General features: G+C 33.3%; 1 protein-coding gene across 2 annotated transcripts in view; it reads left to right on the top strand.

The window, feature by feature from the left end:
• Nucleotides 1-12,365, top strand: part of ZDHHC21 (zDHHC palmitoyltransferase 21) — a 65,076-nt gene extending 52,711 nt beyond the window's left edge. The window contains exons 8-10 of one of the 2 annotated variants that reach the window (XR_003005323.1): nt 7,388-7,536; nt 10,713-10,756; nt 11,309-11,349. Coding sequence is in view for 1 of the 2 variants with exons in the window: in XM_024760470.1 (XP_024616238.1) it covers nt 10,713-10,756; nt 11,309-11,441 (177 nt within the window). In the remaining variant the exon portion in view is untranslated. Of the gene's footprint in view, nt 1-7,387; nt 7,537-10,712; nt 10,757-11,308 lie in introns of both variants that reach the window. The other variant, XM_024760470.1, reaches the window with a different exon arrangement.
• Nucleotides 12,366-14,259: the final 1,894 nt, after the last annotated feature.

The raw sequence follows: 14,259 nt of genomic DNA, 5'->3' as shown, positions 1-14,259 counted from the left end.
ATCACTTCTCATGCACACTAGGAGGCTATAATAAAAAAAGGTAATAACAAAGGTTGGTGAGGATGCAGAGGAAGCAGAACCCTCATGCACTACTAGTGGGAATGTAAAATGGTGCAGATACTTTACAAAATAGTCTGACCATTCTGTAAATAAACATGAGTTATGTTGTGATTCAGCAATTCCACGCCTAGGTATGTACCTAAGAGAAATGAAATGTATGTTCACATAAAAATTTGTACATGAATATTTATAGCAGCATTAGTCATAATAGACCAAAACTCTCAGCAATCCAGATATCTATCAGCTGGTGAATGGATATATACAAAATGTGGTATATATCCATAAAATGGAATATTATTTGGCCATAAGAAGAAGTGAAGTACTGATGCATGCAACACCATAGATGAACCTTGAGAGCATTATGCTAAGTGAAAGAAACCAGCCACAAAAGGTCACATATTTGTATCATTCCATTTAATGATATGTCCAGAATAGGCAAGTCTATAGAGACAAAGTAGATTAGTGGTTGTGTGGGGTTGGGGAGCTAGTGGGGGCTGGAGATAATGGCTAAAGGGTACAGGGTTTCTTTCATAGGGTGATGAACATGTTCTAAAATTGATTGTGGTGATGGTTGTATGACTCTGTGAACATACTAAAAAACCATTGAATTGTATACTTTAAATGGGTGAATTTTATGGTATATGAATTATATGTCAATAAAGCTGTTAACAAAAAAAGAATATTTCTGGCATAAATTAAATGTTAATTTTATTCATTTGTTCACATTCATTCATTTATTCATTTTATATATGGTTTGTTGATGTCCTTTGTCTGTTTTCTATTCAGGTGTTCTTTTCTCTTATGGTTTAATAAGAAATGTTAATAAAAACATTCAAAAAAAAGAAATAATGCAGAGGTAACTCTCTCTATCCCTCTATCTATATGCAAAGACTATCTATGGAAAGACACATGAGATACTAGTAATGGTACTGGCCTCTGAAGAAAACTGGAAGAATGCAGTCAGAAATGGAAGGAAAACATATTTATTGTGTCACCATTGTTTTAATATTTTGCAAGGTACTCATAATAACCTTTCCCCTCTAGATTTTATAGGAAGAATTTTAAACACAGGAAATTTTAAAGAATCTTGCAGTGAATCCTCAACCACAATTAACATTTTAGAGTATTTGCTTTATCTCACTTCAAATTGTCCATCAATCCATTATATGTTGTAATATATATCAAAGTAATTTGCAGCATCAGACAGTTCACCACACAAATCATTAACTGGAGCTCAGTGCTTGTTTATGTTTTTTCCTTTGAGGCAAATTTTCCGTACAGTGAAAGACATAAATGCACACATGTGCAACCCAAACCCCTTTCACAATAGAGAATATTACCATCACCCTAGAAAGTTCCGTCAAGCCTCATATCAGTAAGTCCATATCCTCTGCAGAGGCAGCAGTGATCTGTTGTTTTTTTTCCCATCCATCACAGATTAGTATTGGTTATAGAATTTCATATATACCCGTTAATATGTCTCCTGTCTTTCAATATAGTGTTTTTTTGATTCATCCACGTTGTTGCATGTATTGATAATTTCTTTTTATTGCTGAGTAGTATTCCATTGTATGACTATACCACAGTTTGTTTATCCATTCTATTAAAAGACAACTGGTCTGGTTCCAGGTTTTGGTAATTATGAGTAAAAACGCTGTGAACATTCTTGCTCAAGTCTTTTTGTGGAAACATGTTTTCATTTTCTTGGGTAAATACCTAGGAGAAGAATTGCTGGTCACTTGAGACGGTTTATCTTTTATTTCATAAGAAACTGCCAGGCTTTTTCCCCAAGCAACTGTATCGTTTTGCACTCTGACCAACAATGTATGAGAATTCTGGTTGCTCCACATCCTCATCAGCATTTATTGTTGTCAGTCTTTTTAATTGCAGCTGTTCTAGTAGGTTTTAATAGTATCTGGTTGTTTTAATTTGCATTTCCTTGATGACTAATGATACTGAACACTTCTTCATGTGCTTATTGAACATTCATGGATTGTATAATGTCTGTTTAAATATGTTTTTATTATTATTCAGTGGCTTGAAATGTTTTCTAATATCTCTTGTGATTTATCTAGTGATGATGATAAATAACATGATATTAATCACATTCCTGTGGACGAGAATAGGGCTTCCCCTAACATGTTTTTTCTCTGCTTTTATACTCATTCATAATTACTTTATAGCCTATTCATAAGTCAAGTCTAAATTGCCAGGTTATGCTTGCATTTTTGAATTTCCACTTTTGAATTTGCCCAAATCATTGGTATATATTTATATTTCCTGGAATGAAGTTTCTCTGATTTCCCCCAATTTCTTATGATTAATGACTGGAAATGGATGTTTGAGAGTGTTGCTGTTAAGACTACAAGTTACTTCTGAGAGCCATCAGAGGTTTATAGCTGAGGGTAACAGTTTCCTTCTCACCTAAGCAGAAAGTGGGGTTTGGCAGCAAAGGCTTCAAGATATTTTAAGAATTCCTATTCTCAAATTTTAGTATTCACTTCTGAGTTGGACATAAAGTTATTTATAGTATTTGCTGGTTTTTAAAGGGTATATAGTATCAGGTTCCTTTCTGACTATTCCATACTACCAGTATGTTAATATTAATTTTCAAATTGCATGATTTTCTCTTTTGCTATAATATTGAACAACATTTCACCATTTTAAGACAGGGAGATTGGGTCTGATGTTGTGATATTTCTAAAACTGAGTAGAAACCACATTTGTTAAATAATGCTCTCTCCCCAAGTCTCATCTCTTTCTGTATACATTTAGTACCCTCTCAGAACACTCTGTGCTAGACAGGTCTCGTGTCTTTGGAAATTATACATTTGTGAAGCATTTAAAAAGGAATGCAAGCATTAAGAGAGAGAATATATTCCATTTGTTAGTCCAACCTTTAGGCACTGTACTTCCTCTTGAATATAAGTACTTAAAAAAATTACAGTAAATTTCAATTCCATTTACCTGGGCTTTCATAGTGAACTTCAAGTACCACTCTTTTTGAATGAAAAAAACATTTTTTTAAAGGTTTCCAGAATTCACTCCTCCCCACATTGATTTAAGGTTCTTTAGGGCTTAATTATTTGAAGTTGTTATGCATTCAGTATTTAATTTTAAATCTAACGAATTATTAGTATTTAAAAATAGTATTTAATATTAAAATTAAAATTTAAAATATAGATTTTGCTTCCTTTCTTTATAAAATATGCTTGCTGTTTCATTTTATGAAAAAATTAATACTGCCTACAGGATATTTCACATCTGGACATGTTTTTGTCATAATCTGAATCCATGGATCTCTCTTTACAGTGTGAAAGAAGTGACGAATTTGTCAGTTAGCATAAGAAAGAAAAGGGGGAGAAAGAATCACAGTGAATTTAATTACTTCATTGATGTCTTCCTCCTTCCCCTACTCCTGCCCCCAAAGACCAAGAGGCATTTTGGGAAAACACTGGTGGGAGTATCATTTCATTATAGAAACTATGTAATTACATAGCTTGAACATAGGCCTATTAGACTATAAACAAGCAAAACAAGTGCTATTCTATTTAGGTTTAGGTTGAGGTTTTGAGGAAGCAGTGTATTAATTTTCAGTAATTTTTCCCCATTATTTGTTCTTACTTGGAAAAGTCATTTCTCTCCTGTATAAGAGGGAAAATCCCATCTTATTGATAGTAGAAGGTAACAGGATAGTCATAGTAATGATAATCTGATGTCATTTTAGACCTAGTAAGAGCAGATTATCTGTGACCCAGATAAAATAATTAGAAATTACTTAAATTTAAAAACAGTGGATTTCTAATCCCATTTCCAAGGTTAAAAGATCTCAACACAACCTGATGTTTCTATGGAACAGGCAAATCTTAAACCCAATTTTAAAGGATTACCTTTGATTCTTTTTAGATTTAATTTTAAACAAGATTTAACTATATATGCTGGTTCCTTTTTACTAAAATTAATACTGAAGTTAAAGTGTTTTCAAAGTCTGCTTTGAGCATTCTTTATTTAGTTAGGGAACAGATTATTCTAATTATTCCTTACTTAGACCGTTTAGCCTTTTTGTTTGTTTCTGAATGAGATGGATAGTGATGTTGTCATTATTGTAATTGATGTCAGAATTTCTTATTGAGCAGTAGTTCACACACAGCCAAGAATAATGTCCATTCTGATGAGCACCAACACTAAGAGTGCTGGGTGATTGTATTAGTCATGTTTTGAGTTGCTGGGCTTGGAGAGAGTTAATCAAGAAGCTCTGTAACAGCTGGTACAGCGCCTTCTGGTGAGGGTCTGACAGTGAGCTATTGTATACCATGACACTGCTCTGACAGTTTATCTAAATTTTGTATACAAGCATTTTTGTTTTCAGGGCACCGTGGAGTTTGTGTAAAAGCTTAAGCTTTTAATGGCGTCTCTGGAGCTTAGTGCTTTTCTCAGTTGTGGTGAGATTGAGGGTGGGGTGGGGAAGATATATTTAGTTGAAACTTTGTAAAAGGCTTTAAATTCTCAAAGAAAAAAATTGAGCTTTTTATATTTGGTCTCACAGGTAACTATTGTTGGACTCTACTTGAATTACTAAAGATAGCTTGAAGCAAAGTTTTTCAAAATAAAGGGAGAAAATGTTTTCTCCCCTAAATACTGGCTCATGATTACCTAAATAAATATAGACAGAATCACAGATGCAGGAGTGACTTAATTTTAACTCGATTATGTTATACAATGAAAAGTATCTTGTGTTCAAAATGTTAAATTAGTTTAAATGGCATTATCTATTAAATAACATTCTTATTAATCAGATGATTAGTGGACTTACCTGCCTTTTAACATGTACCTAGAAATGTAGTCCTGAGATTATTAATCCTTATAATGAAATTCTGCTAAGTATCCCCCGAATCAGTGTGGTGAATTAATAGCATTCGGTATAGTCTCTGTACAAATTACGTTTGCTTTACTCAACTCCAAATCAGCATTGCAAATATGGAAATCGTTGCTAATTATGCTGAACCCAGCTCACTTACATTTCTGTAAAGGGAGCTCTATACAGCATTTTGTCTTCCTTTCTGAATTATGTTTTCATTTAATAAAAACAAAATATATTTTTAATACGGTATTTCTAATTATAATATTACGGGAAGTATCTTCTCTGTAGCTTTTTTAAAACCTAGAAGAATCATTAAAATTTAAATTGTTACTTCTTATATGTTTTTAATGTCATATTCTAATATTGGCTATAATATTTCTTTGAATTTTGGATACAGTAGAGAACTTTATAGAAACTAGGTTCCCCCTCGCCAAGGAATTAGTTTAAATCCATACTGTGTTATATTGCATAGTAATAGAAAAGCTTTCTTTCTAAAAATTCCTGCTAGCATCGTAATTATTATGTGTGGAAGTGGATTGCTCTTTAGCATAAACGTGTTCCTATGTGAAAATGTATTTATATTGCATCCTCTCTCTTTACTCAATGTAATAAACTTCTTGAAAGTAATTTAAAACAACTTAAATCTATTTCTATAGATTTTTTTCAATAAGAATAGTACGTTTTAATTTTCTTAAAACATGATGAATTGCTTGAGTGATTAAATAGATGCTTTTTTTGGGGGAAGGAAGCTAAACATTTATGAGTTGTACTTGCTGTTTTTCCCATGTTATTGTTCATGTTCTGAATCCACGTGAATTTTTAATCTGAATTTACAACTTTATAGGATTGGAGGAAACAGTGAATTTTATATTTATAGTTAACTTTTAGATCTTTTTCCACAGTGATTCATATGCTTCCCTCTGTCACAGTCTATCACTATATTAATTACTTTTCAAATTCCAGCCAAAGGGGCACATTATCCCATCTTACTTCTACTGATAACCGAAAATCTTATGAAAGTATAGTTTTGTACTAAAAATATAAGAGTAGTTGACCTTGATTTGATTGTTGATTGCAAACGTGCTGTTTCTAAATAGTGTATGGCTTATTTATATATGTTATTGTATATAATCCTCCTCTCTGACATCCTCGGTATATTCCTGTATAATTATTTCTTGTATGTTTAACTACTTTCACTAGACTGTAAGCTCCTGTTGCTAAGGACTGTGTCATAATATGTACTTAGTAACTTTTTGATAGACAATAAATGAGTAAATGAATCATGTTTTATGTACTTAGTACTTATCAACTAGATTATAAGCCCCTTGTGGACATTGGATTTTATCTGTGTAGTCTCCTACAGTCCATGTCATGTTATCTTTGATTATAAAAAACACTTGTTTGTTTAAACATAAATTTTTCTAGTTACATTCTAATGTAATTAAGATAGCTCCAAGCCCTACAATAAAAACTTAGGCCTGTCATTTATTGAGGAGTTATTAAGGGCTCTAACATATTAACTCATTTAATTTCTACAAAAACCTATGAGGTAAATAGTAGTATTTGAAAACTGAGATACAGAATTTTAGTAACTTTCTTAAGGTTTTATACAGCCAGAAAATGGCTTGATGAAGAGGAGTATGGGAATTATGTTGGAAAGAAATGTTTTAAGTGGCTATCAAAGTAACATCTACTGCCTTCTCAGTTTGGTTTCATGATTGATTAAATGTCTATGTTAACTTAAGATCTCTAATAAGAGATGTAGCTGGTCCTTTGTTGGAGATGGATGCTTATGAACCATTTATTTCAAGTGAGTAATATAGTAGTGAGTTCTGGCTTCAAAGGAGGAGAGAGAGCTAAGGTTAACAGAAAGTTTTCTCTCTTTGGATTGAAAAAAATTAAAGATAAGGAATCATGTTATTTCTGTCCATGTTCAATTAGTTTAGTGCTGCAAACATATATTGAGTACCCACTTTGAATAATTTGTGCTGTTCGGTGCTATGAAAGACACAAAGTTAAATGAGTTGCTCTCTGTATGTTGAGCAGAAATTCTAGGAAGTTAAGCAAAAGTCTATTTTAGAATTAGCGGAAATCAGTAGTAGACAAAACAGGTATATAATATCTAGTTGTGATAAACTTTCCTTAATAGTGTTTTTTACTCCAGGTTAAATCAGCAGAGTCATTGAATCAGGTATGTGCAGTAGAGTTAAAATCATCAACAAGACCTGTGATAAGACCTAAAGAGTGCAGGCGATCCTTGAGGTTAGATCGAACTGTCTTCAAGGAGACTTTCTGGTAGAATGTTCTTACTTTCCTCAGATCTTCAGTTTGACAGATCTGGAAACTCCATTTTGAAAATGTTTCCAGGGTTAATCAGGCCCAGAAGCAGTGACTCTACTTCTAGACTCAAAAGTGATAGTCATATAAACCAGGTTGACTATTTATTCCCTTATGTATGATTGTCAGGTACCAAAGGACTCTGCAGTACGTTCTTTCTCCTGTACAACAACATATATGGCAAAGTGTTACTTTGTGAGAATGAACTCAAAGCAGAATGAGTTAGTTGGATGGATTGTATCATCAAGCTGTCTATTCCAAGAGGACTAGATTCTCAGGTCTGTTAACCAGGAAACGTCTGGTGATAAATTCTTGCTCTTTGCCTCTCACCTCCCCCCCCCCTCAATTTTTCCAATAGGCAATAAATACCTCCCTCTCCCTTCCTATTAGAAACTTTTTTTTCCATTCCAGTTATAATCTTACTAGTTGAGATACAGTTTTCTTTTAAGTCAAACATATTTCCTTAGACTGAACCTGAAAGATAATTTCTTAGAGTAAGATGAGCCATCAGGAGAAGATAAAGTATAGTTGATAAAATACTTGAGCCCTATATTTCTGTAAGTCTTTCTTGTTTCTAGTTTATTCCTTTTTTTTAGAAGATAAACTTCCGGTTTTTAAAATAGGAAAGCATTCTCATTTATCTCAGTTATGCAGACTGGCAGAAGTCTTGGATATTTTTATCATTAGACCATAATCAATACATAAATATTTCTTTGGAAATAAGGTATTTTGATTGTAGATAATACAATAAAAATGTGTTTCTTATCATTCCTTGAAGAGTGAGTTTTTCTAGATAGCTGTTTTACATATAACTAAGAATTTATAAAATATACTCCGTGAAGATAGCAATTACCTTTTTGGTCATTTTTGTGATAGTCACTAAAGGTATTGAGTCTTTTATGTTGAATGGAATTAGCTGCACTAAAATCTATTTTAAATATTTTTAGTTTATTTTTCATGTGTGAAATATTCCACAATTCCCTGCTTAATAAAACAAAACAAAAAGTTTATCAAACCTAGTTCGGCACTTGGAAATAACTTATGGTTGTCAATATTCCTGCCAGTAGTAACCTCTCTTCTCTTCTAGTTTGCTGTTTCTATTGCGTATATAAATACGATAGCATGATAACTTGTGTTGCCCTGAGTATGCTGTATAAATGCCAGTGCAAAAACTTCGTGACATGTTTGGCTGTTCTTTTTTCTTATAATAGTACTCTGGATAGCTGAGAGATAGCATTTGCCATTTCTAGTGGAAAAAAATAGTCTTTTTTGGCTACCCTCACAAATCCTGTTCATAAAGTCATGGTAAACATCACATCCTTTGATTGAATGACAATCTGTTTATGATGACTTGAAAGGTAGTGTTCCTCGTATTTCTTGAACCAGATTCTAGAAAGATGTCAAAAGCACTTGCAAATAAGAGCTTTTCCCATATGAAGTCTAAATTCAAAGTCCTTAAAATTGATTATTTTATTGTCAAATACATTCCTCAAAGTTATAATCGAGTTTTAAGTTTCTGCACAGTAAAAATATCCTGTAACATTGGCTAGTTCTAGTAGTCTAACCTTGTAATTGCCTTCCTTATCCTGAAATAGTTTCCACTTTTAAGTGTTATCTACACCTGCAATTTGGGGCCATTTATATACCTTTCCTGATAACACTTTAAAATTTCTTTCCTGTCTTTTCCTTTGTATTTTTGCGCAAGCTATCTTAATTGTTTTGGAATAACCTGTCACCATCAGTTCTAAGATACCATTTAAATTACTTCCTTCACTTTTTTTTTCTGATATGGAACCAGAACCCCAGCTTTCCTCTAAGTCTTTAATAAACTTTTTTATGTATTTGCAGACTGTGTTTTCACAAAGTAAAACATTATTTTGAGGAAATTATGCAACAGAACCAGGAAAGGTTAATTATACATAGAATTGTCGTTGGAAACCATGAATTTCAGAAAATGCTAGGAAATTAGTGAATATAGAGTGACTAATCTATAGCCTCCACACAGATTACTGGGAAATCTGGAAATGAAACTCTGTTATTAGTTACTAGTCACATAAAAAATGATAGATTTGTTTTCCTGTATGTGGGCCAACTGTAGTTAGACAACTGTTCATACATAAGAATGTAATGTTCTGAGCCATTCGTGTAACTTCTTTAAAGAGTTTTTTGAAGTAAAGGTGCTTTTCAGTAGTATTATTGGAAGAGAGTTCTATAGCTAAATAAGTTCTTGCAATTGGAGTTGCAGCCACAAATATTTGCATGAATAGTATTGCTTAATAACTGCAGTCCACCTGCTATATCTGAGGAAGCTAATAAAGGAAAGGGTAAAAGGAGGAAGATTTTTTTGTATATGTAAAAGAATATGTTTTCTTTTGTACAACTTAAAAGTATATTTAAAATGTAAATATATATCTAAAATAAGATTATATAATTTGTGTTTTGATTATTTGGATATTCCTTATCATCACTGTTTCTCAGTCTAATGATAGGTCTTCCATTAACATGAATTAGACCAGCATGTCTAGAAGCTTTCTTCTCTTTATTGAGTTGTTTTTCTTATATATTTGTGTTAACAGCTTTATAGAAAACACATAATGAGAAATTGCATTATTATGAAGGGACTGGTTTTTCTCTTGAAAAAAAATCAGTTTTTTACCAAAGAACACTAATCAGTTAGCTTTCCTTTTCAGAGTAATAAATGTTGTAGTACGGCAAATGCATACATTGCCTTGTTGAATTTGGCTTTGTTTACAGAAAGCCATAACCAGTAGTGCTCTTTGGCTCTTGACAGTTTTCTATTCAATAGTGCCTTTCATTTATCATTTTGGTATTTATTTTTAATGCATATTTAATGACAGTTGAATTAAATATAGACTTTTAAAAGAATTATCAAGAAGGCAAGTGTAATAAAAGGTTATTTTTTAATGAAGTGAGACTCCTACAATTTGGAGGGGGTTGTAATTGAATAAATTGGTTCTTTTTAGCACAACGTAATGTTGATTCTGTTTTTCCAAGGGAATTTCAGCAATGTACATAGATAATTTAAAATTCTTTTTTTTAACATCTTCATTGGAGTATAATTGCTTTACAATGGTGTGTTAGTTTCTGCTTTATAACAAAGTGAATCAGCTGTATGTATACATATATCCCCATGTCCCCTCCCTCTTGCGTCTCCCTCCCACCCTCCCTATCCCACCCCTCTAGGTAGTCACAGAGCACCGAGCTGATCTCCCTGTGCTATGCGACTGCTTCCCACTAACTAGCTATTTTGCATTTGGTAGTGTATATCTGTCCTTATATACACTACCACTCTCACTTTGTCCCAGCTTAGTACCCATATATAAACTTTTTATATCTTTAGAATATTCTCTGAATATGATTAAAAACATCATGAAATAGATATAGAATCAAGCCTTGATAACTTATATCTGAGTATTTTTTTTATTTTTAATAGGATACAACATCTATTGAAAAGATGTCAAACTGTTGTGAAGAAATGTAAGTATGAAAGTGAAGTCTGTAGTGTCCTTATTTTAAAATGCCAGCGCCTGGTTATATTTGAAAAATGTGTGCATGTAGTGGAAAGATAATATAACGATGGCTTTTTCTTGGTGCCTTTTCTAAGACCTGAGCTAGCAAGCATAACCCAGTCTTACAGTAGGGGTAGGGGTCTTCTAGCCGTGATAGTTTTCAAACAAAATAAGTACTGATCATTCTTGTTCCTTGTCCTACTAAAGTAAGTTAAATTATTTGTCCTGAAAATACATCAAAAGAGATTTGCTACTGTGTTGTTGACACACATTCTGTTAATCCTGAGATTCTCCTCTGCTTCAAAAGTTGCCCTAGGTTGATTGACGACACAGATACAATATCTGCTATCCAGAGTTAAAACTCAGCTGCATGCCATAATGAAAGAAAAGCTGTATTTGTGGTGCTGGGACACAATTCATCAGAGTCCAGTAATGGATCCCCAGCCAACCTGTATTGTTTTAGCTGACTGAAGTGCACCATGGGAGTGCTGTCTTTCACTAATAATGCTGTCTTCTGTAGATCGAGACCCCGAAAGCCATGGCAGCAGACCTTCTCAGAAGTTTTTGGCACTCGTTGGAAGATCCTGTGGTTTATTCCTTTCAGGCAGAGGCAACCACTGCGAGTTCCCTACCACTTTGCCAATCACGTCTAAACAGATGGATGGTGGGCACAGATGGGTCCTCCATGCTGGAAATGCGTTACAGGTTTTCTGATAATAGAACTATGACAGTCTTCAAGTCAATTAAAATCCACCCACCAATCTTAAGCATCATAATGTGCCCCAGGCTTTATTTGAATAGTGATCTTGATCCTGTTGTGGGACTAATACATGATCTATATTTAAGTTTTAAAGCATGTTTACTTTCAAATTAGCTTTCCACAGGGATTTCTTTAAATGCTTTTGTTATTAAACTCAAAAGGCAGTGATTGGGATGAAGTAATTGTACATAATTTCTTTTAGTACTGACAGTGTTACAGATTTTACTTTATGGGAAACTTCGGATGTTTATTTAAAATTTTCACCCTTAAGCAGTACTAACCAAATCTGAATTTCATTCTTTAGGTTTTACAAAAGTTGATACGCCTTATATGTAAATTTTCTTTTTCAAGTACAATTTTATGTTATACTTCCTTTTGTATGTGCTGCAAGATTTTTTAAAATTTAGCATATAGGATTGAACAACAACAACAAAACAAAAACAGCAACAAAAAAGGACAGTGTTTTCTTAGAAGTAGCTTTCTAATGTTTTTTTTTCTCTTCACCAAAAACACCACTAAAGTAAAACACCAACTACCTACCTTATTTTAAAGGAAAGATTAATTTTTTTTCACATTAACTTTCCCATTTCTTTCCCCTGTACTGTTATAATTATTGGTTTTTGTTAAAATATTTGCTCCAAGGGGAAATTTTTGACCAAACAGGCATGTGTTCCTATTTTACCCTAAGATTTTTATTAGCAAAAAGGGTAAAGAATTTGCAATAATTCCACTGATACCTTTTCTAGTGTAGTTATGTTAGAATGCATATGTTTTTAAAATGCTAGTATAGGGCACCCCTGGTGGCGCAGTGGTTGAGAGTCCGCATGCCGATGCAGGGGACACGGGTTCGTGCCCCGGTCTGGGAAGATCCCACATGCCGCGGAGCGGCTGGGCCCGTGAGCCATGGCCGCTGGGCCTGTGCTTCCAGAGCCTGTGCTCCGCAACAGGAGAGGCCACAACAGTGAGAGGCCCGCGTACCGCAAAAAATAAAAAAAGCTAATATAACTAGATAATATATAATGTATAGTATAAAGAAGAATATTGTGCTTTAAAAAAATATATGTATACTTTTTACTTTTGTTTACCTACTAGTAGATCTAAAATTACACCTTGAAGGTTTTTATATAATAGATATTGGCCAACTAATATTGAAATTTTATTTATAGGAAGTTACTAGTAAAAGTAACTTTTGTGTACCTGTAATCACCCAGATTGAAATTAAACTTTAATTGACCAACTATAATCTGGATTGAGAGACCATTTTTAGTAGCCAATGTTAGGAAATGACCTTAAAATGAGAAAATATAATCTATATTCATTATTAGCCTTATACAAATTTAAATTGCTAATTGTGATGGTCTCTTGGAAAGCATAGAATATTTGTGTGAGAAAAAATTTAGCATGGTTTGAAAAAAATTCAGTTAAAAATTTTTTTCCATTAGAATACTGCAAAATCCATATATCTTTAAAAAACTAATTATGTACTCAGCCTTTCCCTTGAAGAGAGGATTGAAGGGGTATCTAGTGTTCTTGGAGCATATCAATATTTTCTTTTTGGTTAGTTTTGGTAGTAAGGAGTCATACCTGAGAAATCATGAAACAGAAGGTTACCATTGTCAGCTAGTTAACTATACTGTGTTTATTTTTTAGAAATTATAAATATCTCCTAAAATAATAGAATAAGGTCTACTCAGAGATACAGGTACCATGTCTTTCATGTTCTGATTACAGTGCTTTATTATTTAAAAACTTAGTGGCAGATGGAAATATTTATTGGTGCTGATAAGATTCATAGTAAATTTAATATAAGAAGTATATTTATAGAGCTTAATGAACCACAAAATTAGTACATATATTCATTCCAGGCAGATGGGTTGGGTTTTGACCAAATTTGGCCTGGTGACTGAACTGTTATAAGGAGTAATGTATAGATAATGTAGATAGATGTCAGTCAGATGCCTTATGCTGTATACATTCCTTTCAAATAAGGACATTGAAAAAACAGCAAAGCCAAGTGAAGACCCCCTAAAGAGCTTTATGGACGAATTTATACTTCATATGGTAGCAGTAGCTACCTTGAAAGGTACCAGGGAGGTACTCAGTGCCAACCTCTGTCTCAGTAATGAGAATCAAGAGGTGGTCTCTTTCCCACTCTAACGGTTTCTGGTTTTGGTTTTCTTAGGTTCCCCACTTCTAGGGCACCTCTTCCCACCTTTCTCTTTACCTTCCCTGATCCTGATCCCTCTGTACCTGATTTCTCTAAATTACTGGAATACAAACTAATGCACTAGGCAAGGCATATATTTATTTTTGTTTGAATGGCAGAAATGCTACATATCAATATATTTATGTAGGAATCTATATAAAGTATATCTATATATACTTATGCTGTAACTTGCAGTATTTCAGAGTTAGCACACCTAACTGGGTTTTATGATTCTTGTTAGACAACTTGAGAGAGAACACCTGGCACTTTCCTGGGGAGTCCATAAACTCTAGTGTGCTCTCTGCGCCCTCTTTTGGCTAATTGATGTAATTATACTGGCTCTAGAGATTTGTTGCCCAAATGAAATGTATACCCAAATTCTGAACATTTCAGAGGTACAAACTTAAGGGAAGTCTATGTGCAAAAATGTAAGGTTTTATGAAAATTAATGTGTTCCTATTTATGATTCTGATGTCTGGTTCATACATATATGACTACTTTGCTT

Source organism: Neophocaena asiaeorientalis, unplaced genomic scaffold (genome assembly GCF_003031525.2).
Source record: "Neophocaena asiaeorientalis asiaeorientalis breed wild unplaced genomic scaffold, Neophocaena_asiaeorientalis_V1.1 scaffold174, whole genome shotgun sequence".
NCBI classification, from domain to species: domain Eukaryota; kingdom Metazoa; phylum Chordata; class Mammalia; order Artiodactyla; family Phocoenidae; genus Neophocaena; species Neophocaena asiaeorientalis.
This window is presented reverse-complemented; position numbering and strand designations above follow the sequence as displayed.